The 26,793-nt window shown below is 40.9% G+C and overlaps 1 protein-coding gene and 1 long non-coding RNA gene across 3 annotated transcripts in view; one reads left to right on the top strand and one right to left on the bottom strand.

The window, feature by feature from the left end:
• The window catches only part of LOC147581175 (uncharacterized), a 61,573-nt gene extending 41,323 nt beyond the window's left edge, over positions 1-20,250 (top strand). Inside the window, exons 3-4 of one of the 2 annotated variants that reach the window (XR_015251500.1) lie at positions 12,860-12,978; positions 18,008-20,250. This is a non-coding gene — a long non-coding RNA (uncharacterized LOC147581175). Of the gene's footprint in view, positions 1-1,837; positions 2,321-12,859; positions 12,979-18,007 lie in introns of those variants that run through there. The other variant, XR_015251501.1, reaches the window with a different exon arrangement.
• The window catches only part of SLC35F1 (solute carrier family 35 member F1), a 410,105-nt gene that overhangs the window by 54,223 nt on the left and 329,089 nt on the right, over positions 1-26,793 (bottom strand). Inside the window, exon 3 of the mRNA XM_086707681.1 lies at positions 25,091-25,218. Coding sequence (XP_086563807.1) covers positions 25,091-25,218 — 128 coding nt within the window. The remainder of the gene's footprint in view (positions 1-25,090; positions 25,219-26,793) is intronic.

The raw sequence follows: 26,793 nt of genomic DNA, 5'->3' as shown, positions 1-26,793 counted from the left end.
ACCCCTCCACCCCTTTTATTTAAAAGCTGGAGACTCAGAGGTTTCAGGAGATGAAGTGATGTGCTCAAGGTCACTCAAACTATTGGTACCAGTGGGAGTTCTGTTTTTTTTTTTTTTAAACAGTATTTAAAAACTTTTTTTTTAATGTTTGTTTATTTTTGAGAGAGAGAGAGAGACAGATCATGAGCAGGGGAGAGGCAGAGAGAGAGGGAGACACAGAATCTGAAACAGGCTCCAGGCTCTGAGCTGTCAGCACGGAGCCGGACGCAGGGCTTGAACTCACAAACCGTGAGATCATGACCTGAAGCCAAAGTCAGACGCTTAACCAACTGAGCCACACAGGTGCCCCCACAAAACAATATTTTAATAAAGGTCAATGGCAGAAATTGTTACAGGTAGAGGTCTTATCACTGTGTCTGTAACTACAGAAACAAACATTTGGGAGCTTCTATTAGTAAACAGGCTATTACTTTGCAGTGATTTTCGGCTCCAGCCTTTCCCCTGTGGTCATATAGCATGAACCATACTGACAAAATCATTTTCCAATAGTTTTCGGGTAGCTTAACTACTCAGTGAAGTGGTTGTTGAGTAATAAAAGAGAAAAGCATGATAATAAATACTGCTAGAGATGGGGACTGTTAAAAAAGACAAAAACCCTTCCGATTCTGTCATGAACCTTTAGTAGATTTACTTTCTTTGCATACATTTCTATATCCAAAAAGAAATGATAAAATATCAACACCAAAAAATGAACAAATGAATACTATTTCATAATTATCTTTTCCCCCTTTTCTGTTTATTTTTTTTTAAGTTTTTATTGAAATTCCAGTTAGTTAAGGTATAGTGTAATGTTAGATTCAGGTATACAATATAGTGATTCAACACTTCCTTACAACACCTGGTGCTCATCACAACAGGTGCACTCCTTAATCCCCATCACCTATTTAACCCATCCTGCAACCCCCTCCCCTTTGGTCATCATCAGTTTTCTATAGTTAAGTCTGCTTCCGGGTTGGCCTCTCCCTTCTCTCTCTCTTTTGTTTCCCCTTTGCTCATTTGTTTCATTTCTTAAACTTCACGTATGAGTGAAATCATATGGTATTTGTATTTGTCCGATTGACCTCTTTCACTTAGCACTATATTCTCTAGCTCCTTCCGTGTCATTGCAAATGGCAAGATTGCATTCTTCCTATGCTCTGAAAAGTCTCAAAAAAATTAAGAATATGTTGGAAAGAAAAGTGCTCATTACAACCTTAGATTTACCTCTTTTTTCTCCTAAAGATTTAAATTAATTCTTCCATGTCATTAGTCTTTAGATGATATCTGCCAGAGAGGTGTCCAATACCAAATGACCTGATTTTATTGATGGTGGCACTGAGGCACACCATGCTTAATGGCCAGGGCACATTCTCTGAAGCCAAGGTGATGGCTCCAGGATTATTATGTGAACTTGGTAGCTTTTAATAACATTTAGAGTAGGTTGTATTAAGTTTATACTTACAGTTTGCAAAACACATTATTTTTACTTTATCTCTAAAACAGCACTTTAAGGGAGTTACGATTATACCTATTTTATGGGTAAGGACACTGAGCCTCCAATAATAAAGCAAGTTAGTGCCAGACTTGAAGCTAAAATACTAGTCCCTGGACTTCTAGTCTCCACAGAGTTCAAGTGCAGCTTCCAAAAGTTATTTAATAATAAAAGAGGTCTGTATTGGTGGTGCTTTAGGATAACAGAAGTCGACATTAAATAACATTACTTTTTTTTTTTTTAAGTAATTTGGAGAATCGCAGGTTCATTTAACTTTTTGCTCCTCTCTCTCCCTGTCTTTTTTAGCTTCAGCCAATCTCTTACCACTGGATCGTCCTCTGCAGTCTTCAATCGCATTTAGTTATGCTCTTTCCTACACACACACACACACACACACACACACACACACACACACATATATCCCAATCCCCTCATCTTACCAATACCCACTCAAGCTTTTCTCTTCCTTTCTGCGCTAACTCCATTTGCCAGCATTCCCCAGACCACCTTGATCTGGATTCAGATACACTCCATCTGGTTTTCATGTTCACTCATAAGTCCCTCCCCTCCTCCAACATGGTCACTCCTCTCTTACCGTATTTTCCTCCACCACTTATCTCACTCAGAACCTGGGATTTAGTGGATGCTGAATAATGTTCGCTGAATGAAACCTACTGAACTTTCTCTGGCCTTACTCTGTCTCTAATTCTACTGCTCCCACGATTTTCTCGCCTGTCATTCCACTGATGTTATTAAATTTATTTCTTGTACAAAATATGAATTTTGCTCCTTCAACTTTACTCGATGTGTACTGATGCCTGTATCTGTGAGTATATTTGGTTGATGTGTGTCTATGTCTCTATAATGTCTTTGTGAGTAAATTCAAGTGGTAGGACTCGGAGCCACTACATAACTGGACTAGTTGAGGCCGACTGGTACTTGGATGATCGTGATAATACATCTCTGACTTACACAGAAATGCACTGCATAATCACCAGCATGGAATTATAAGGTTGTGATGGTTAAATGTAACTGTGTTACACGACTCTCAAGATCAATGCAAGGTGATTAAATAATGAAAAGAATATAAATCCTCCCCTTGACATATCTCAGAACCATGCAAAGTCCAACAACCTCACTTGTGATATGACATCATAGTAGCCTGCCAATCATGTACCTATCCTTGGATTGCTGCATCCTCTCTCTCTCTCTCTCTCTCTCTAGTTCTCTCTCACCTTTATGCAGTTGTTACTGCTAATGAAACAACTAGACAAGATGTTTCCTACTGGCTGATGAAGAAATTCAGTTTTATTGGACCTAGTCCAGAAAAATGTGCTCAATTTTAACTTAGCTAATCTTTCTTAGGCAGATATACTGGAGGAAATGGCCATCAAGCCATGGACCCTGTCTCGGGGGTCCTCCTAGCAAGGGACAGTCCTTACCAATCCAGAAAGCAGACAGAAATGAAATACTTGGATGACAGTTTTTTTCCTCCTTTTCCTTTCCTATTAAGGCATAATAACCCCACCAAGTGGTAAAATCCCCTATTGGATATTGAATTAGCTATTTCCTCTTTGGGGTGAAGGAAGAAGGAATGGAGAAAAAGGAGAGTTATATTCCATTCTCTCAATGTTTGGAAGGGAATGGATATCTCCCTTGGCTAGGGTGGTTTCATGGGGAAAACAGGAGTCCCTCTACCTTCCTTCAATGCCATGTTTGGTTTTGCTGATACATATACATATACATATACATATACATATACATATACATTTATGTAAAAGTTCATTTCTTGATTAAAGATCTACATATCATATTATCAGTCATAAAATCTTTAAATCTCTGGAAGGAGAAAAGCAGAATCTATAAGAATAAGACATTAACAATGGTCATCTTGGATAAGATAACTGAATCATCACAACCCATCACCCAAATTCTCTGTGGTTTCCAAACTTCCTCTCTTGAGCATATACTGCTTTCAAAATATATACAACAACACATGCTATGAGAGTGTAAAAAATCTACAAGAGTCAGATCAGTCTTTTTCAAGGGAAGCAGATGGTTTGTAAAAAAAATTAAAACAAAACAAAAAACCGCTACCCAACTGCTCCCATTCCAGTAGAGCATAATGAGGAGGTGATCTCATCCCTCTTTTCTAATTGTCTGCCAAAAACAGACTCCTCCGCCGGCCTTCGGCTCCTCATTAGCGCTCCCCTCCGGCTATTCACAGGGAAAAAGCTCCCCTCACACGGCCCAGCTGTCAGAGGCTAAACCTGAGGCAACTAGTAGGTGATTCCAGGAAAAAGAACATTTCCCTACTTTCCCTTCCTCTGCTTCTAATTGGCAATTCTCCCGAGTTGCTAAAAGTGATATGTATTATAAATTCATCTCCGGTGAGTAAAACTGAAGCATTAACAGGGAAGGATCTTAAAAAAAGACAATCTTCAGTATCACAGACACAACAAAAGTCCTTCTCTGGCAGACAGTCCAGCTGAAGAGAGTGGAATATAATTTGGGAAATGCACATTCACACGCAATCAAGAACCATTGTAATTCAGGGGCCTGGACATGTACCCATCCTAGAGGCATTTGAAAATCCAGTTGGAATATCTTTCATCAGGAACAGACTTTTCTGGTAGACACTCGCACTCCCTCTACCTCTCCAGATTTTTTTCCCTCTCAGAGTTATTCTTTTCCTGACACCTCCACCCCCACCAACCCTATACCTTAGGACTTAATGTTTTGATTTTATTGTCTTAAAATATTCATGGTGGATGGAGTCATGCTTCCATCATGTTGCCCAAGAGAGCCAGACTAATAAAATGTGTCATTGTGCTGATTGTATGACAGCCATTTTCCAGGAAATGTCCTATTTCTAGAACTTAAAAAAAAAAGATTTTCACCATACTTTTTCTTGCGTCTTCTGGTAAGGATTTAAACGTGTGAATTTTTTGTCTTCTTATGCCAGCCCATCAGAACTTCCTAGTTGTTAAAATATATTCACTTAGCTTTTTGGGCTTCAACTCTCAAAATAAAAAAAGAATGAAAGGAAAAAAAGACACTATCGTGCGTTGAAAATCTGGGGCAAGTACCTTGAAATCTAGGTGACCACTGGAAGACAGATAATTAGGAGACACATACTCTCCAGCTCGGCTGCAAAGAAATCTGCCTCAGGTGACTGAAGAGCTGTCCCAGAAGACAAATTCCCTCTGGGTGAGCATCACTGGCACTTTCATCAGGTTTAAGAAAAGCTCTGATTATCAGTAAACTGGATTTTAGAAGTAGAAAGAAGGAATTCACACTTACTGAATGTCTACCATACAACAGGCAGAATGCTAGGCTCTTGCTCCTTCCACTTTACAGATGATAAAACAGAGTATTAAAGATAACAGGTAACTTACTTTAGGTCACACAGTGGTAAGTGTCAAAGCCAGAGGTGATCCCAGGTCTGCCGCCCTTCTTGTACAAAGTAAGTGTAAGCAGTCAAGGTCCAGCTGGGGTAGAGACTATATAGGATCCAGTGATAACAACATTGGTCTAGGCTGGGTCACTCTCAACTCAATCTAGCAGGCTCGTGTGCTCTTTCTACCTGTGAGAGCACTCTGGGAGAGTGAGCAGACTGTAAAGGTACTGAAAAAATTATCACTGGTTGCCTGCATCTTTTATGTTAAATAAAGTGCAGGTTACAAGACAAAGTGTACGAAAATTAGAATTGTGCCATCAGAGCGGAAACTGCTGCTTTGCCAATCATTACAGCATAAAGTATGGTTATATTTTGCTGAAACATCTACTCATCAACATCCGCTCTGTGATATGATACCTCTTCCCAGGAAGACGATCACAGTCCTATTACAATTTTTTTTTTTCCTTACATATCCAACACTTTTGTCAAAGGAAAAAAGGAATTAGGATAGTTTGGTTTTAGCGATGGGTCTTTGATACTGTGTGACTATCTTGAGTGTTTTTGGAGAAGTGGTTGCCTTAAATCAGCCGAGTACTACTAACTCATATTTCTTATTTATCAAATTCATTGAACATAAGAACATTAACAACAATGTTACAGAAAGCACACATTTCAAAGCACATTTTGAAGGAAATGAAAGTTTTCTGATAAAATATTAATTCTACATTAATTTTGCATTACTTTTGATTCCTCTCAGCATTAAAACAGCAGGGAGAAACAATTTCAAAAGCTACAGGAGAACATCTTATACTTTTTGGACTCTATTTCTAGGTTTAACTCATCTATTCCAGGTTTTATTAAAAAAAAAGACAAAATCAGATTTTCATCACCTTCTACTCGTCACTTATTTATTGATTCAACAGATGTTTATTGAATGCCCACTGCATGTTCAGCATTGCTACAGATGCTTGAGATAACACAGTGAACAAAACATTCGACATCTCTGTCCAAGCGGACAGGTGCCAAGGGACATGCATTTCTTTCTTGAGGTTCACAGCCAGTGGTACTCTAGAACTTGCCTGGCCCTGAACCTTCTGTCCTCTGTTCTTTGGAACAGGACCTCCTGCTCCTCACAGAACCTTCCTTCCAGCACCTATCCCACGTCTCTCTTGATCCTTCCTCTCTGTTGGCTATTCTCCTTTGCCATATAGTGCTTTGAAATCTGTGCTGATTTCACCCTTGAGGCCCAGTTGCTCTGTAGCTATTTATTTTTCCATCTTCACAGCCAACTTCCTGAAAGATTCATCTACAGCCACTGCCTCTGGTATCTTGGCTCCATTTATTCCTCAAGATGCAGCAATACTGACACCTCTCTTCACCACGATCACCAAAGCTACACGTCACAGCCACTTTTGACTAAACCTTCTGCAGCATTTGGCATTACTGATGATTCTCCCACTGGATTCTCTCCTCTCTTGATTTTATCTGTCTTTTTTTTTTTTTTTTTTTTTTTTTTTTTTTTTTTTGTCCTCCTGCCTCTCTGGCCCTTCTGAGTTTTTTTCTGGACTCATTTTGTTCTTTTTGTCCCTCAGAGTTGTCATGTCTGAGGGCTCAGCCCTTGGCACTCTCCTTTTCACATTCTATATATGCCAGTCTTTGGCTGTCACCCACCTCTTACTTCCTTCCCTGCCAAACGTCTTGCAAACAGTTGCATTCAGCCACTGCTTTCATCTCCCTCAACATCATTCAACCACTCAGTGCAATCTGGGTTCTGTTCCCCAAGCACCATCAAAATCGCTCAAAAATATACTCCCTGTTTTTGAACCCTACACAGACATTTTAGCACATACTTTGCTTAGTGCAGCATCTGACACTTCCTCCTGCTGATGGCCTTACCTGCCAAGCTCCCTGTCCATCACTTCATCTTTCTGAGACTCCTTAATGAGTTCCTGGTCTATGGGTTCCCAGATCGACTCCTGTTTCTCATATGTTGTGCTTTCAGGACTTTGCCATAGCGTGCCTTCTCATCTCTCCACACTAACCCTGAGTGATGTCTGTTATGAAGGAGGCCTGTTATGGCGTTAAAAGTCGTCTTGATGCTGATAACTTCCAAATCTACATCTCAAATCTGGACCCGTCTCTTAAGCTCCAGAGTCTGCTGATCTGCTGTGGATGTACCAAAAATACCTATAGCTCAGCATGGCTCAAACATAACTCATGTCTTTGTCTCCAAACTGTCCCTCCTCATATGTTCTTTCCTTGGCGAATGGGACCACTCGAGACTTAGTTGCTCAGGTCTCAAACCTGAACCCTGATATCTAGGGGCCACTCTTTCCCTCTTGAAACACTTCCTTGACTTGCTTCCAGGGTCTAACATAGTTCTCCTCTTGCCTCTCCTTAGCCTATTTTCCCTCCAGTCTCTGAGTGTTGGCATGTCCCAGGGCTCAGCTTTCAGTTTCTTTCTCTTCTCCATTTATACTCATCCCATTGGTGATGTAATCAAACCGTAACGTTCAGCACCATCTATGTGCAAGTGATTCCAAATTAACAATCCCAGCTCTCACCTCTCCCCTGGACTCCAGATACATATCCCCAGCCACCTATACCAAGGTTTGCCTAGATGTCTAACAGGAAGCTCAAACCTATGTGGCCAAAGCAGAACCTTCATTTTCTGCTCCACATCTGCTCTTGTCCCATTTTCCTCATTTCACCGCATGGCACACCCCAGTGGCTCAGGCCAATAACTAAGGAATCATTCCTGACTTTTCTTTTTCTTTCAACCTTCCCCCACACAAATACTCAGGACATCCTATTGGCTTTATCTTATACATGTATCCGACAACCTCAAGCCACCTCCAGTTGGCGCGTGGCTTCAAGTCAACACATCTTTCAGTTAGCGGCCTCCTCACTGTCTAAACAATACCACTCTTGTTCCCATACAGTCAACTCTCCATGAGCAGCCAGAGCCACAATGATCTAAAAATACCAATTAGGTTGTATCAATCCCCTGCTCTATACATTTTAATGATTTTCCTTAGGACAAATCCAAGCTGCTTTTCTTGATCTCATGTAATAGCCTTATATAATATAATATATACTAGCCTTATGCTATCTAGCTCCTACCTCCTTCCTCAGTGTCATCTTTTGCTTCCAGTAACTTCATCCACTCTTTATGTGTCTTGAACATGTCATTCTCAGGGCCTTCACCCTTATGCTGTCCCTTTGCTTAGAACTCTCTTCCTCATATCTTTGCACATCTTACTCCCTCACGTTCTGATGGGAGAGAAAGAAACTCAAAACTAACTGTAACTTGGAAGGGGAACTTCATGAGGGTAAAAACATGATCTTCTTCATGCTATATGTCTAGAGCCATATAAAGATATATATAATACATGCTTGATAAACATTTGCTGAGCACATGGGTGAGTAAAACATGGATTGATCTCTCCTCACTCACACATCAAATAAGTCACCAAGTTCTGTCTTCTTAGCCACCTAAATTTCTCTGGAACCTCTTTCCTTGCCTTATCCTGTCCGCCCCTTCCTTATCAGGCCATGCAAATAAACTTGCTGAACTACAAATTTTGTCATGTCATTACTACTCTAGAAACTCCCAGGAATAAGCCCAACCCCCTTTGTGACTTATAATGTGGTTTAGAAGTCCCTTTGTGGTCTGTCACCAACTGCCCCTTCATTCTCTTCTTTGACCATCCCCCCTTCAGACTGCATGCAGAAGCATTTGTAGTTCCTTCCTGTCATGGTCCTTCTCGATTCATAGTTCCTTCCCGCTGTTCCTTCTGGTTGGAGTTCCTACGTCCATCTGTCTCACTACTTCTTGCCTGGCCTGCTCAGACTTATCTTTCAGAGCTCAGTTGAGACAGCACTTCCTTCCGGAAGCCCTCTTTGGCTTCCTAAATCCAAATTAGGTGCCCCTTCTGGGGCTCCCATTGATCTCTGTATTATCAAATTGAACTTAATTATGCTAAAGCACAACTACCTTCCATAAGGAAAGGAATTTTTTCTCCCTTGCACTGTTTTACTTCCTGAAGCTAGATGGTGCATGGCATACAGAAGGACCCCTTAAATATTTTGTTAATTCACTCAAAAGTATTTATGGAGTATCTACTAGGTGCCCGGCACTATTCTAGGAAATAAGAAATCTAAATAATAATAAATTCCCTGCCTTTACGGAGCTTGGAATCTTATGTAGGAAGTGGCAATCAAGTAAAATATATAGTATGCCAATGGTGATAGAAGCTATGGAGAAAACTAAAGCAGGGGAGAGGGGAGGGAGTGCTGAATGGGGCAGGAGATTGTGATTCTAAACATGGTGGTCAGGGAAAGACTCATTGAGAAGGTAACATCTGAGCAAAGTCCAGAGGTGTTTATCTCATTCTCTGGCAGATAGTAGATGCTGAATGATGAAAAACCTCTGCTTCTTTAAACCATCTGGGGAGAGTTGCTGTCACCGAGGTAACTGGTACTCCCTAAAGCTGCGTATTGAGATGATTTTGGCCAAAGGAGCTGAAGGTGAGTGCTCCGTGCAGTTGCTAGTTCCTGTCCTCATTCTCTGGCCCAGATGGTGTCACAACTCCTAAACTGACCATAGAGCCTCCCACTTGATGACTCTGAAAAATACTCAACTGTATTCTGTCTTTCTGTTCAAGGGATCTTGAATTGGAAATGGCCCCTGACCCAGAAGATACAAGCAAGAGGGAAGACAGGAAGAAGGGCAGAAATAATTCCTGCTGTTTTCTCAGAGACTGATGTTTTTATTTTTTTTTTAACGTGTATTTATTTTTGAGAGAGACAGAGAGAGAGCATGAGTGGGGGAGGGGCAGAGAGAGAGAGAGAGAGATATACATAAACCGAAGCAGGCTGCAGGTCTGAGCTCGATGTGGGCTCGAACTCACAAACTGTAAGATCATGACTTGAGCTGAAGTTGGAGACTTAACTGACTGAGCCACCCATGTACCCTGAGGTTGGTGTTTTTAGAATTGTCATGTTCTGAGTCTTAAAAAGTCTCAGCAGCTTTAAGACTGTACCCTTCATTCTTAAAGCACCTCATAGACTTTTACTGATTTATGATTTCTTAACAAACACATCTATTCAAATGCATTGCCAAAGTAAGCAGGCTCTGCACGTTTTTTTTTCTTTTTTAAAGCGCAAGTACACTCTTCTACTTGATGTATTTATTACAGGTGAATTTTGTGCAGTGATCGAGTCAAAGTGAGCACTTCTGTAAAGGCACCCAGTCAGTCGTGATGCAGGAGTGTTTTCCTGTGCATCTATCCCTGACAAGACAGCATCAAAATGCTCCTCCAAGGAGACATTGTAGGTGGCATTGGGAACCCTGGTATCTTAGTAACCACAGAGAGGGATTAGGTCCTTGGCAGGATCTCTTCTCAAAAAATGGAAACAATGACACAGACAGGCAAAAAAGCCTGCTCTTGCTCTGTGTGTTTCTGGTTCCTTTTGGAGACAGCCTTTAAAAGGTTAGTACCTTCAAATCTGCCTGGGGGTGGGAAGGAATTCAATACTGTCTCCAATGAATTAGTTTCCCGTTGCTGCTGTAACAAATGAGCACAAACTTAGTGGCTTAAAACAATATACGTTCGGGGCGCCTGGGTGGCGCAGTCGGTTAAGCGTCCGACTTCAGCCAGGTCACGATGTCGCGGTCCGTGAGTTCGAGCCCCGCGTCGGGCTCTGGGCTGATGGCTCAGAGCCTGGAGCCTGTTTCCGATTCTGTGTCTCCCTCTCTCTCTGCCCCTCCCCCATTCATGCTCTGTCTCTCTCTGTCCCAAAAAAAAAAGAAGTGGGAAGTCCGAAAACGAAGGTGTTAACAGAGCTATGTGCCTTCTGGAAGCTCTAGGAGAGAATCCCTTGCCTTGCCTTTCTCAGCTTCTAGGGCTACCTGCATTCCTTGCTTTGTGGCCCCTTCCTCTATCTTCAAAGCCAGGAGTGTAGCATCTTCAGATATCTCTCTCTTTGATCTCTGCTTCCACTGTCATATCTCCTGCCACCTTTGACTCTGGCTCCTCTTTTCAAAGGACTTTGTGATTATACTGAGGTCACTCAGAAGACCTAGGATAATCTCGTCATTTCAGCTTCATTAATTTAATCACATCTGCAAGAGTCCCTTTGTCTAGTAAAGTACCATATTACAGGGGTTAGATCTCTGACATCTTTGGAGGACCATTGTCCTGCCTAACACACCAGCTGTGTTCATGCATAAAAGGTGTGCCTTGAAAATAATGAGGATTTTTTTTTAAGGGGGAAAAAAAAACCCTGCCACTTATTGAACAGGGTGTGCAGGTGTTTACATATCTAATCTTCTTTAACACACTGGAATTCATTCAATCTGGACATGGTTGTCATTCAAGGTAGTCACTCTGGAAGGTCATGGGTGTATTTTAATGAAGTTTTCATTGCTCAAAAACATTCTGAACTTTCTGAAATCACCTTTGGAGCACTCACTGGAATATTCTTAATTGAAGCAGCCACTAATTCTTTGAGAGTAGGTTTTATTTTTTGGATAGAACACAAATGCTGGATTAAGCTAGATAATAGTTTGGGGAACCAAAGGAAGGATAAGTTATAAAGAAATTTGCATGATTTAAAATTGGCTCTGAAGATGTCAAAGAAATTCCACAGAATTTGAACAATGGTAGACACATCTAAGCAAATGTATAATAAAAAGCCCTTTGAGGAATATTAATTTGAAGGTATAAATTTGGTTATGTTTACCAAACCACTCTGTTTATATCTTACATAGTAAAATATCATTATTACCTCAAGGACATTTTTAGTTGAAAAGTAAAGGGGATCCTTATATAGAAAGATGCTTCTAATGATAAACCATTTGGAGTTTGCCTACTCTTAATTCTCATGTTACAGTGTCTAATTAGGGAAGTTATTTGTTACAAACTAGCTCTTTTCAAATCCATTATCCTTTCATATTGTGTTCCCTAATTAAATCCTTTACAGGGTATAGCATTGTGTTTTAAATGAGCCCAAACTAGATCAGTGGTATTAAAAAAATCCTCAGGGGCGCCTGGGTGGCGCAGTCGGTTGAGCGTCCGACTTCAGCCAGGTCACGATCTCGTGGTCCGTGAGTTCGAGCCCCGCGTCAGGCTCTGGGCTGATGGCTCAGAGCTTGGAGCCTGTTTCCGATTCTGTGTCTCCCTCTCTCTCTGCCCCTCCCCCGTTCATACTCTGTCTCTCTCTGTCCCAAAAATAAATAAACATTGAAAAAAAAAATTAAAAAAAAAATCCTCAAATCTTATAACCAACACATAAAATCTCTTACTCTCTCTTTCATCTTATTAATAATCTTAGTGTTTCAATAAACCAGGGAAATAATTACCTGGAGAAAAGTATGAAAAATTATCAGTGACGTTACTTATAGAATCTTGCTTGGGGAAAGGCAGGGAAGATGACTGGAAATAAAAACATGACTAAATTTCTATCAAATGATTTCTTATTTATAAAAATCCCTTAAAGGCCAAATGAACACATTTGGACAATGAGCATACTGTAATTGGCAAGATTTTAAAGCATGGCTAATCGGAAAACTCTGGCTTTTTAAAAAATTGAAATATAGCTGATAAACATTGTTATATTAGTTTCAAGTATTTGACCCAGTGATTCAACAATTCTATACATAAAGCTCCCTCACCACAGTAAGTGTAGTCACCACACAGTGTTATTACACTATTACTTACTATATCCCCATTCTGTAATTTTCATCCTGTGACTTACTTATTTTATAACTGGAATTTTGTAACTCTTCATCCCCTTCACCAATTTTGCCCGTAAACCAGTCCCCTCCCCTCTGGCAACCACCAGTTTGGTCTCTGTTCTCTGTATTTATGATTCTGTTTCTTTTTTTTTTTTTTTTTCATTTGTTCACTTATTTTGTATTTCAGATTCCACATATAAGTGAAAGTGTATGGTACTTGTCTTTCTGTCCGACTTATTTCACTCAGCATAATACCCTTGAGGTCCATACACGAAACAAATGGCAAGATCTCATTCTTTTTTGCAGGTGAGTAATATTCCAGTGTGTGTGTGTGTGTGTGTGTGTGTGTGTGTGTGTGTACCACATCTCCTTTATCATTCACCTATTGATGGATACTTATATTGTTTCTATACCGTGGCTAATGCAAATAATGCTGCAGTAAACAAAAGGGTGCATATATCTTTCAAATTAGTGTTTTTGTGTTCTTTGCGTAAATGCCCGGTAGTGAAATTGCCTAACCATACTGGAACAGCCTGACTTTTAAAAATTTAATTAGTTTCTTTTAAGGCTTATAAGTCATAACTTTTGAAAGCACAGAAAAATTTGAGTTTTGAAACTTTATTTATTTGGCCATTAGAAGACCTGCTTTCAATACCATACTTTCTTTGTTTCAGTCTTGTTTTCTCCCTGTCCTCTGTATCCCTGTCTTTTTCTCTTACACACACACACACACACACACACACACACACACACAAACACAATTTAGAGGTGCTCACTAAATCTATTTGCAATTCCTTTTTAAATGAGTGAAAACATTGATTAGAAGTGTCCATTTGGGGGCTCCTGGGTTAAGCGCCCGACTTTCGATCTCGGCTCAGGTCATGATCTCACGGTTCGTGGGATGGAGCCCCACATCAGGCTCTGCGTTGACAGCTTTGAGCCTGTTTGGGATTCTCTCTCCGTCTGTCTGTGCCCCTCCACCGCTTGTGCTCTCTCTCTCTCTCTCAAAATTAATAAGTAAAGCATTTTTAAAAAGTGTCCACTTACCCACAATTCCACCAATTCTCTTCTGTGGACAGCTTGCACTTTTGGGAGGTGTAAGGAGGGCAGTGGTTAACAGATTAATCTCTGTGTGTGAATATATTGAAGCCTTGGGGAGCCAAGGCTGCGTTTCTTATGTCTTCCCTTTTGCCCTATTCACTCTTATCCACCAAATAAGACAGGCATTTTGGCCATTAATTCTGAAAAGATGAATCTTGTTTGTGTGGTATAATATTGAACTATAAGAGTGTTTCACTTTTCACAAACTTAGTATATGGAAAGAATACCTATAGAAACAAATATAGTGACTATTCATAGTACAAAATGATTTTTCAATTTACAAGAAATACACTGTACATTTCCCAGTGTGTTAAAAATATAAATCATTTATACAAATTTATTTACAAAGAGTATTTCAGGAACATGTTCATTGCAAAAAAGGTGGTGCATCTGTACCACAGGAGAAAATTCTCTTGATTTTACATGTCAAGCAACGGTATCGCATGGCTTTAAGGTTTGTTTAGCCCCTAGTGCTGTGAAAACATGATTCCAAGTAGGATATTACCATATTTGTTTGTACAGTTTCCCCTGAAGTTTTCACTCCCAAACAGAGTGGGTTGGAAGCATTTTGTTTGTACCTAGAAGTGATCTCATTCATCTTTATGAGGTTTCACTTCTATTGACTGGCAAATGGTCTTACATGAGGTAATACAGTAATCAATCAGTGGCAAAGCTAATTGAAATGTTGGTTTCCTAACCTCCTCTTTGTGTCTCAAGCAGTCTTTCACCTGGATCGCTTTGTACACAACTGTACATTTGTCATTGCTTTTCTTCAGTTTGCTGCCCAAGAGTGAGAGTGTGGACTGGTTTTCTCAGATGGGATTAATGGAAAGAATACACAAAGTGGAAACTATGTGAGTAAAAGGAGCTGGTTATTTATTGAGCAACTACCACATGTTGGAGGCATGGCTAAAGTGGTAGGTGTCCTAGCTTGGCGACTAACTGTCATAGGGATCTCAGACAAGTCTAAGAATGTTGGAAGACCAGTGAGAGTTCTGTCTGTGGGAAGAACAGAGGAACTTCACTGAGGAAGGTGTTAAAGGTGATGGTAGGATCAGAAAAATATAATGTTATTGTTTGTTGCATTATTTTTGCTTGGGGCAGTGGGGAAACCAGGACCATTGAATGCAGTGTTACATTTGCACACACAGGACCACACCAGGAGGCAGGTTTTTAAATCCTTGTAAGTGGGAAAATTGATGCTCAGACAGAAAACAAACATATAAGGGCATCTCACTCACTTATAACCTGTCCACCTGAGTCACTGGAGCTGACACTCACCAGGGAACCAAGCGGCCCCATTTTACTGTGGGATTCATGCTGTCAGTAAAACCTAGGTTTAGAGACTCCACTGAATTGTCCCCTCCAGAAAGTCCTCTCTGTCACTGGTGGCTTCAGTCCCTCTCTGTAATCCGGTAGCATTTGTGTGTAGCTCCATTTCACTACTACTGCTCACACTGTAATTTGTCTATACATCTGTCTTCCAGCAAAATAGGATAATTTTTTTTTGGGAAACCTAGTTTTCCCCCTTCGGTCATGCCCCATTTAAAACCGAGCCATGAAGAAAAAGACAACAAATCCTTTATTAGAACAGAGAGGTCATTCATCAGGTTTCAAACACCAAGCTGACTTTCCTGACTTCTTTAGCAAAGAAAGGTCTAGAGTCAGGTTCATGGACAGAGAAGAGATTCTAAATTCTGTAATTCTTCCTTGGAAGGAGGATTTGAAACAAAGAGTCCATGCTAAAGAGGAAGAGGATGGGAAGCTTGTCTCTCCCACCATGGACTATGGGAAGAGAAAAGGAAATTAACATAGGAGAAGTGAGTGTTGAGTCACGTGTGTCCAGAGGTGCCTCTCTTGGATTGCAGTCCCAGAGGGAGAAAAAATACTAGATAGTTAGAGAGGACACTGAAAGCAAAGCAATGGTTTCCTTTTGGGACAGCCACACCAACCTGAAGAGGCTGCAGGGAACAGAAGGTGAAGTGTTGTTAGCAGAGAGCACTCTAACTCCCAGAATCCTTTTCGGCTCCTGTTTTGCCAGAAGTCTTAGTGCTCTGCAAAGGGGTGAAGGCTGGCTTCCCTGGGGTGGGGTGAGAGGTTCCATATGGCAGGGACCATCAAGGCTGGAGACCAAATGCCTTACGGCCAGATACCTAGAGGCCCACAGCATCAATGGGGATCAGAGGGGCAGTCGGCAAGGAGAGGGAGACTGCTGGGGGACACAGTGAACAGCAGAGGCCAGCAGAATGCCAGGCACAGAGTGCGTATTCAATCCAGCAAGTGTACACCCAACAACTGGGGGGCTGCCTTATGGTGGAAAGCAGCCAAAGGACCAACAAGGTCCCAGGTCACCAGGTCACACTACAGACCCACTCACACACCATCTCAGAAGTGAGTATGGAAGAAGGGACTTCTGAGCGTTTGTCCAAAAGCAACTCAGCTATCCAAAGAAAAACTTTTAACTGCAAGAAATTAGTAGTTTTTATAATGAATCAGACGTTCCCCTGCACCCACTGCTATTTAGCCAGCTTGAGGGCATTGGGGGGGAAGGTTCACTGAAAAGATTAGATTGATTATAGGATATAAAGAAGATGTAGATGCTTTGAACATCTAAGAATAGCATGAGTGAATCTGTATTGAGGCAATGCCTATAACACTTGAGCTTCTTCCAAAGCACAAAAGACTCTTAAAAACTGAGAACAAAGTGAGGGTTGATGGGGGGGTGGGAGGGAGGGGAGGGTGGGTGATGGGTATTGAAGAGGGCATCTTTTGGGATGAGCACTGGGTGTTGTATGGAAACCAATTTGACAATAAATTTCATATATTAAAACAAACAAACAAACAAAAAAAACCACTTGAGCTTCTTGAGACCTGGGACAGTTTTTTCATCATCTTTATATCCCCAGAGCATAATAGAATACTTAAGAGGTGTTTAGAGTTCCATATCTGAGAAATGCATGAATAAATAAACTTACTGATAATAAAACTACTAAAGGTCATTTGTGCTGTCTTGCCACATAACTCACCTTTAGAAATTAATCCTTTCATTCCTTAACTTATGTATTCAAGTATTTCATACATTTTGGCATCTATGTGTACATGATCTTGTGCAGGAAACAAAGATGAATTGCCTCTGAATTTATTCAAACATCAGAAATGTATTCAGTGCTTATCGTGTACCAGGTCCTCAGGTCCCACCTTCAAGATCCTTATAGACATGTGGCGGCGGGGGTGAGGAGAGGGGCGGGGGGAGAAATATGTAAAAAAACACAACTATCATAAAAAGTAGAAAATGGCAGTTACCATAAGAAAAGGGAAGCTGAAGAAACAAAGAGAGTGAAGACAGGATCCAATGTGTGTTTTCCTTTCCTGCAAGCAGGGCTGTTAGAGACTACAGTGGAAGCGAGGGAGACAGGTGCTCTCTTGTTTCCCAATGCCTTTGTCTGTGGCATCTGAAGGGCCGGCCCATGGAGCCCAAGTCAATGAAGTATAATATGAAAGCTCTCTTCTGTAGAAGGCAGTTCTACAAAACACATTTTTTTAAAATTTTTTAATGTTTATTTATTTTTGAGAGAGAGAGAGAGAGAGAGAGAGAGACAAAGAGACAGAGCATGAGTGGGAAGGGGCAGAGAGAGAGGGAGACACAGAATGCAAGGCAGGCTGCAGGCTCTGAGCCCAATGCAGGGCTTGAACTCACGAACCGCTAGATCTTGACCTGAGCTGAAGTCAGACGCTTAACCGAATGAGCCACCCAGGAGCCCCTACAGAACACATTTAAAGACAGGTTTAGGGATGGGCATAGTCATGGAACTAAGGAGAGACTGAAGATAGTCCCTCTGGTGATGGGCAAAGGTCTATATTCTCTCTCAGGATAAAAGGCTGACAGGAAACCTGCAGTGCTCAATCAAATATTTAGATTTGAAGTGGTGCATATTTATTTCTACAATCATGAGAATAAAAAGTCCAGATCTAAGAAACCTGAAAGACATTCAGAATATTGTATTCCCTTTAAGGCAAGAACTTTGTCTGCTTTTAAAGCTTTGCTTTTAAACGCACTTTAAAATATCTCCTGAATAGTCATAAACTGCCACAGTCTTGCACCAGGGACAGGTAAAAACAGCAAGGGGAAAGAAGGAAATACAGTCTTAAAAGCTGAGCTCATAATCGTAAACTCAAGCCCATGAAACTGTTTCTAATGTGCATAGGCGTGCTTTGTCTCTGGGCTCATCCACAGGGCGGAAATTCAAGTTGGCTACAAATAAGAAGTTTAGTGACTTTGTCTCATGTATCATAACTTCTGGACTATGGGACCCCAGCTATGTGACTCCTGGGGATGAGCGGTATCACTCTCCTGTCTCCACTAAACAAGGCATACTTTCTTCATCGCACTGCCACGTCATATCCTAACTGTTAACGCAGCTGCCCACTGCCCCACAGCAGGGCTGGAGTCTGGTCTGTAGTTGCACCCCGAACCTCTAGCCACAGCACAGGCATTTTTTAATCAATAAACACGTCGGTAGGGCAAGTCTATTCACACGACTTAAATTTTAGACATAACAAGGTACACACTACCCAGCCTTTCTGTGTCTGATACAACTTACCTTAAGTCTGATACACAAAGAGAAGACCCACAAAGGCCTGAGAGTGATGTAAAGCGATGAGACAAACTGCTACGTGTGGATGCGGTAGCATGTTGTGTATGTTACACATGTGTTGTGCATGTGCTGTAGCATGATGTGTGTGTTACGTGCCCATGCTGCATGCGTATGCCCTGTAGAATTAGTCTCAGGGTTGGACGTCGCGCTGTGCACGGGGGAGGCTGGCTTGCATTCTGTATCATCCTGTCCTAATGTGCCTGAATCAGAGGAGTGGAACAGAAAGCAGACAACCAGGGCTAGAGGTATTTCTTTCTCGTGCTTTGCTCCCGATGTCAACTGCTTGAAGAATGGAAAGGGCTCTGAAGTATGCACCGTGTGAAGGAGGGGATGTGTTAGAGGATAGACCCTTCAGCATGGCTACCAGCAAGAGTACCGTAAGTCGTTTCCAATGTGAGTTAATTTTAGTTACCAAATACCACATTTGAAGAGACCAGCTTTCTTCTTCTTTCACAGAAGCACTAGTTTCATCTGTTTGCATTTTAGTACTACGTGGCTGAAAAAAGATGAATAATCTTTAGGCGAGAAGTTGTAAAGCTGGTATTTCTACTGGAATGGTTCATATAGCACCGTTATAAAAATAGCATAGCTTTTAGAATTTATCCAAATGTCATTGCTAATCTTTCTCAAAGTCACAAGTACAATCTATTCATTCTCCACAAGTCAAGAGATGCAAACCCACAAATGTGTGTTTAGAATACAATCCTTATAAATCTCTTTCTTTTATAATAAAGGGAACAGCTGGATTTCTTCACTTCAGTGTCTCTCTTCCATCATCTTTTTCCTTAATATGTTACCTCTTTTGCCATTGTTAACTTTCTTTAGCTTCCGACTATAAAGGCAAAGTTAAAAGTTTTTTTTTTTTCCAAGAGACGTTCAACATTATTAGCCCCTAGGGAATTATAAATGAAAACCGTGAAGTATCACCATGTACTTTTTGGAATGGCTAAAATGAAAAATAATGATGACACCGAGTGCTCATGAGGGTGCGAAGATGGAGACCGACCGATCTCTCCTACATTGCGGGAGGGGATGTAAAACGGGACAACCACACTGCAAAGTTGTTTGCCGGTTTCTAAAACCAAACAGGCACTTTCCATATGATCCAGCAATTGCACTTTTGGGCATTTATCCCAGGGAAATGAAACCTCGTGTTAACACAAAAACTTGCAAGTGAATGTTCATAGCACCTTTCTTTGTAAAAGCTCCAAATGGAAACAACCCAAATGGCTTTCAACAGGTGAATGGTTAAACAAACCCTGGTATATCTGGACCATGGAATACTACTCAGCAATAAAAAGGAATAATATATTGATACATGCAACAATCTGGATGCACTTAAAGACATTATGCTTAGTTGAAAAGGAAAACAGTCTCAAAAGGTTAAATAGTGCCTAAGTCCATTTTACATAGCACCCTCCTGCCGACAAAATCATATAGATGGAGAACAGATTAACGGTTGCCTGATGACCAGGATGGCAGTGGTGGGTTGGGTAAAACTTCACAGGGATAGCACAAGGGAGTTCCTTTGTGGTAATTGCGCAGTTCTGTATTCTGTTTGTGGTAGTGTTTACACAAACTTACATGTGGGACCAAATTGCACAGAACTACACACACACACACACACACACACATACACACATGAAGGAAAAGAGGTTGAAAACTGAACAAGGTCTGTAGTCTAGTTAACCGTATTGTACCAATATCAATATCCTGGTTTTGACATTATACTAAAGTCATATACCATGTCACCGTTAGAGAAAGCTGTGTGAATGGTGCAAAGAACTCTGTACTTTTGCAATTCCCTGTGAGTCTATAATCATTTCAAAAAAAAATTTTTCCAGGGTGCCTGGGTGGCTCAGTCGGTTGAGCATCTGACTTTCAGTTCAGGTCATGATCTCGCAGTTTGTGAGTTTGAGCCCCCATCAGGGTCTGTGCTGACAGCTCAGAGCCTGGAGTCTGCTTTGGATTCTGTGTCTCCCCTTCTCTCTGCCCATGCTCATGCTCTGTCTCTCAATAATAAATAAATGTTAAAAAAATTGAAAAATGTATATTTTCCCTCTCAATTTTCATATATCAGTTGTTTGTGACATTTAACCCTACGTTTGGTGAATGTACTGAAAGGGCAGGAGGAGAAAGCAAAGAGAGGCTCTTCATGTCTTTTTGCTTTATGTCTCTGTTTTTAAGAGAATCAGGAAACGAAAGTATTTGGTGCTCTGCCAACTATTAATGAAGGCTGTCTTGCTAAAACAGAAGTGCTTTGAAAAAAGGCTACTGGGTCACATCCTATCATTTCTTTCCTCAGAAACTCTCATGGCTCTCTGTTACCTATAAAATGAAGTCACAGTCTTTATCCTGCCATTGAAGACCTCTCATAACATGACCTCAACTTAGAGTTTCAGCTCTACATTCCTCTCGTCCTCTATTCTATTGATGAGAATCCATTGCTTCAATCTGTTTTCTACACCAGAGACCAAGTTTTCTTAAAAACGCACATTTGGATTCCCCTGGCACTTGGCCTAAAGAATCAAACCCTTGACCTGGACATCACGACTTATAGTCTGGCCCCTGCCTCCTTTTCCAGGCCATCTTGTACCACTCTTCATTCTCCGTGTCCAGCCACATGACCTTGTCCACAGCTTCATCCTTGCCACAGCCCTTCCCACACAGGGCGTTGAGCACATTGTCTTCTTTGCTTGGACCTCTTTCCACTCCTCTTGTAGATCTCAGCCCCACTATCAATTCTTTAGGAAAATTTTCCCCAACTCCCCAGTTGAGGTCAGGTTGTTTTGACAACCGTTCTAATAGAACACTTTCCTTGAGAACATTTATCCCTCGTTATAACTATATATCCATTCCCTTGATTATTTGACCAAAGCCTGCCTTCCCCATCTGAGTGGAAGCTCCATGAGAATACAGAGGGTGTCTGTTTTTGCTCACAACTTTGTTCACCACTTAATACAATGTCTTGAACGTAGAAGTATTCAGTTATTATTTTTTAAGTGACTAGATGAATCAAACTGGAACAGCTGCTCTCCAATCATATTCATTGTGTTTCCTTCCCCCAAACTCTGTCATGCTCTTCACTCCAGGTGCAAAGCTATACCCACATTTTATCCTGTCTACACTTTATCCAATTTTATACACCACAGGAATGGATACTTCCCTGCCTTTGGAAATAAACATCATCTCTGCCTCCTTTGGAAACTGTAGCACTTAGGCATCTGTTCTCTTGCCATACTTGGTGTTTTTGTATAAAACCTTTATATATATTTATATTTATATATTTATAAATATTATTATATTATAAATATAAATATTTATATTTATATAAGGTTTTTATACATAAAACCTTATATAAAGGTTTTATAAGCTTATTATAAGCTGAATTAATTTATGGCAAACTCCAAAAGAAAACGGGAGGTGGCCAATTTAAGCTGAAAGAAAGTTTCAAAACGATATATGTAGGGGTGCCTGGGTGGCGCAGTCGGTTAAGCGTCCGACTTCAGCCAGGTCACGATCTCACGGTCCGTGAGTTCGAGCCCCGCGTCGGGCTCTGGGCTGATGGCTCAGAGCCTGGAGCCTGTTTCCGATTCTGTGTCTCCCTCTCTCTCTGCCCCTCCCCCGTTCATGCTCTGTCTCTCTCTGTCCCAAAAATAAATAAAAACGTTGAAAAAAAATTAAAAAAAAACACAATATATGTATACACAGAAAAATCAAACAAATCTAACATTTTCTTATGCTTGGTGTAATTTTCAAGAATGAAGATCCCACGAGTCATGCTCTGAACCCATCACCAAAGGTAGCAGGAGACAATACTATATATACAATAACATTCAGAAAAGCGGAGAGCTACTCAATGATTGTATATGCCTATGTTTCCTTATCCAATGGAAGAGAAAACAATTGTCCACAATAGTGATGTTCTTTCTGGGTTCTACATACAAACCCATCCAGTAATAAATGTGTGTGAATTCTGTGAGTGGCTGACAAAAATAAAAATTATAGAATCAAGGGAAAATTATTGATCTTTGTTAGTTCTACCAAGTAAATTAACTTACTAAACAGCAGTACAGACATGGTTCCCAGAACAAATGCCTCCTTCTGTTCTGAGCATTTATTGTTATTTAATAAGTTTATTTGTTGTAGGTGGCAAAAATAATTCTAGAATTGTTAGCTTCAACTTGCTTTTTTCTTTCTGCTATCTGTTGCTAACTAAATTACAATGAAGACCAACTGATATTTCAGTGGAATTATTATTTTTCTTTCTCTCTACAGAGTTAAGATAAACTTTTTCATAGAATGGAGCATTGAATAGGTGTTAAACAACTAATTTGAGAGAGCTGGCAGGATGGATTTGGATGGCGGTCTATGATATGGGTTGAACTAAACACCTGAAGACCAGGGGACCTGTTGTTAAGAATAAATTGTCACTGTTCACAAACAAAATGAAAATTTTGAAGGGGGAGCTTGGGTGGCTTAATTGGTTGAACATTCGACTCTTAATTTCATCTCAGGACATGATCTCATGGTTCATGAGTTTGAGCCCTGCATCAGGCTGTGTGCTGAAAGCTGGGAGCCTGCTTGGGGGTCTCTCTCCTCCCCTCTCTCTGCCCCTACCCAGCTTGTGCACACACACACACACACACACACACACACACACTCTCTCTCTCTCTCTCAAAATAAATAAACTTTAAAAATTTTTTGGAAAAAGCCCCATAAGAAACCAGCAATTGGTTGTGACTTTTCAATGCTTGAAAGAAAAAAAAAAACAAACAAAAAGTCAACTGTATTTTCAAAGGGTGAATTCTCCTCATACTCCCCTAGGCTCATTTCTAGTTTTTGATTCTAGGCTAATGGGTGCAGTTCTGCCACAAAGCTGACATTTGTCTCTTCGTTGTCCCACCACATCTGTATGGACATTCTGGAGGTCTCTACATTTAGGTAGAGAACTGCTGGGAATCTCTATGCCCCCAAATACTAGAAATAAGTGCAGGTGAATTAACTTCTCTGAACATTTATTGAGTACCTGGCATGTGCTGGGTTTTCTACCAGGTACCAGAAAGTCAAAGGTGAGCAAGAAATCACTCTTGCGGTGAAAAAAAACCTCACAGTTTGGTGGAGTAGGTAGGAATCATTCTTAGGTAAGGCATCATTCTTAGGTAATAAACACCATTCTTAGGTAAGACAGACTACAGACAGAGCTAGAAGACAAAGTGCCATGGGAGCACAAAAGAGAGATGTCAGTTGTCGCTGTGGGGTTTGTTGAGGTGAGTAAGAGTTAAGCTGGGCGCAGAGGCTCTACAGCTGATTTCCAGCATCTGTCCGCCTCTCCTCTCCCACAGTGGGATTGCTCCCACCCTGACTCCAGGAGTGAGTGCTGATTGATGAGCCAGTGATCCTCAAGCAGACATGATACCTCTCTGCCAGAGGGCAGGGACACTTTTGGTTGTTATAACGACTGAAAAAGATGCTGTTGGCATTTAGTGGTCAAGGGATAAGAATATTAAATGACCAATAAAGTAGGAAAGGGACCCAAATCATGAAAAATTGTCCCCCTAAAATGCCAGTGGTACTCCTATTGAAAAACATGAGTCTAAACCAATCAGAAAAATCTCATCCTGTATCACGTTGGGGAGTCCAAGTTTCAGCCAATTAGGTCCCAGCATCTCCCTGTTATCATTGCGGTCCAATCAGAGCTCTGGACTTTTCTTCAAGGGGTCTAGACAAGCATCCTTTCTGTCTGTCAATGGGTGTGTGGGAAGAAGCCTGTAGCCCCATCTAAACCCATTCTAGATAGCTTCCCATTCAGTCCATATAATCTCAGTTTGTTTAGGGGGTTGGTTTGCTTGTTTGTTTCTTCATTTTTGTTATTGTTGTTTCTAAGCAAATTATTAGAATGGCATGAATGTTGTTGTGGCATCAAGTCTAAGTAAACTGTTACATGAATAATGTTTTGTTTTCATCCCGGAGCTTTGGAATGACTACAGAATTCATAATATTGCCGTAAAAGGAGAAATGAGGGTGAAACAAAAATAGGCAAACTTATTATTTATGGTGTAATGAAGAATGTAAGTGGTGCCTGGTGCAAATTGTGAAAACCCAAGTTAAACTTGCAATTGTGTGTATGCATGTGCATAAAAGAAAAAGAGAGGGAGGGAGGAAGGAAGGACACAGTGATTATCTTCATGAATAACGCTATTTAGGCATTTATGTCTTACTCTTTTACAAGAAATTCCGTCCCTTCAGGTTGCAAAACCTCCTCATTAAAGAAAGCTAAAAGAAAAAATTATCAAGCCCTGTGATTACTTAATCAAAGTCCATGAACATGTTCTAAATAGCTTAAAATAGCTCTTTTTATGCTTATTAATAACTCTCCTACTGACATAAGATTAGTTGCTCCTATTCATAGCTAGAAAATATTTTCCTACGTTGTCAATCTTTATGGTCTATTAAGAACAAAGAGGAAAAAGATATCCAATTACATTTGAATTGAGAAAAACTAACAAGACATAGAAATAAAGCTCAAGTTATTTTTTATACACCCAATTTTCCTCTTGTAACACTTCTAGAGGAGTATTCAGATTCCCAGGTGACTCAGCTGAAAGGAAACTACATCCGGAAACAGAGGCAGCTGCGAAGAACAGAAGAGTCGCCAGTACCTGGATGCTGGTCAGAGTCGTGTACTGGTAGGCCTTGACCACCAGGTAATTTGCTTCCAGGTCGATGAGTCCCAGGATCATATACTTCCACCACCTTCGTCGTAAAATTGCCAGGAGGTTTTCTTCTCCTGTGTTATGAAGGTAAGAAGAAAGGGGTTAGGTTCTGAACACACGTTCTAAAGGTTCTAAACTGCCTATTTAGAAGGATTCTAAAATATTACCGTATGATGTATTTTTTACTGTTCCTTATCAAAAGTTTAATTAGACAAATGAGTTGTGTCCAAGACCGATGTGTTTTTATTGTACATTTTGGCCTTTCGGATTGGTTTCTATGCCAGAGGAAGCCTGGGCAGGATTTTAGATCACCATGCAAAGCATTTTCTCATGAGCGTTTCAAGGAAAACACATTACATCATGTAAAAATAAAAGGAAAGGTGTGCCAGAAAGGCTGCATACACACACAGAGTCCAAATCATTCCAAACTTCAGTATTGTGGTAAAATAGAAAGGAATGAAATGAGGGCAGCTCAATGACAACGGCCTATGCTTGGCAGCTGATCTGCAGTTAGATTCCAAGACTCCATCCTGAGTGCTTGCTCAGCTTTGAACGTTACATGCTCTGAACATTATATTCTGGTGGGGTGTGGGTGATGGGAAACAAAGGAAGTAGGGGTCATTCTCAGATGGAAAAGAGCCATAGGATCATGGGCTGAATATTGCCCCAAACCCTCACCATCTTGCCTCTTAAGACTATAGCATCAGAACAGATTTGGAATCCCTTAGTTTTTCATCTGTATTTTTACATATTTCAGGCCTGAGATAAGCCTTATTTTTCAAGAGGAAATCATGATTGTTAATAATAATAGCTCTTTGGAGCCAACCTGTGAGGTCTTCCTAGAGGATGGTGAATATGTAGAAACCCTGAGTGAATGGTGACTGTATTCATTATGTATTGCTGCACAACCATTATCCTAAAACATTGATGCTTAAAAAAAGAAGCATTTATTATCTCATAGTTTTGTGGGTCAAGAATCTGGACACAGCTTAACTGAGTGCCTCTGTTTCAAGATGTCTCAATTGCAGCCAAGTTGTCAGCCATGGATATAGTCATATCTGAAGGGCTGACTGGAGAGGGATCTGCTTTTTTTTTTTTTTTTTTTTAATTTTTTTAATGTTTATTTTTGAGAGAGACAGAGTGAAAGTGGGGGTGGCAGAGAGAGAGAGAGAGAGAGAGAGAGAGAGAGAGAATCAGAAGCAGGCTCCAGGCTCTGAGCTACAAGCACAGACCCTGACACAGGGCTCAAACTCAGACTGTGAGATCATGACCTGAGCTGAAGTCGGATGCTTAACCGACTGAGCCACCCAGGTGCCCCGAGAAGGATCTGCTTCTAAGCTCAGTGAGAATGGCTGTTGGCAGGCCTCAGTCCTCTCTACAATGCGGGTGGGGGGGGGGGGGTGGCGGTAGGGTGTGGCAGTGTGGGGGGGGGACCTGCAGTCTTTCTTATAACCTATTACCATAAATGACACTTTTGCCCTATTTGATTCTTTAGAAGAGGGTAAGTTCAAGCCATATTCAAGGGAAAGAATTTTGTAAGGATGTGAATACCAAGAGGCAGAGATCATTGGAGGCCATCTCAGAGGTTGGCTACCCAGTGATACACACCTTCAGTACTATAGCTGTGCTTAAGCTGGTCCTCAAGAACC

Source organism: Puma concolor, chromosome B2 (assembly GCF_028749965.1).
Source record: "Puma concolor isolate L17-30 chromosome B2, mPumCon1.1.hap2, whole genome shotgun sequence".
Lineage (NCBI taxonomy): Eukaryota > Metazoa > Chordata > Mammalia > Carnivora > Felidae > Puma > Puma concolor.
The sequence above is the reverse complement of the archived record's forward strand: the minus strand, read 5'-3'. Positions and strand labels throughout refer to the sequence as shown.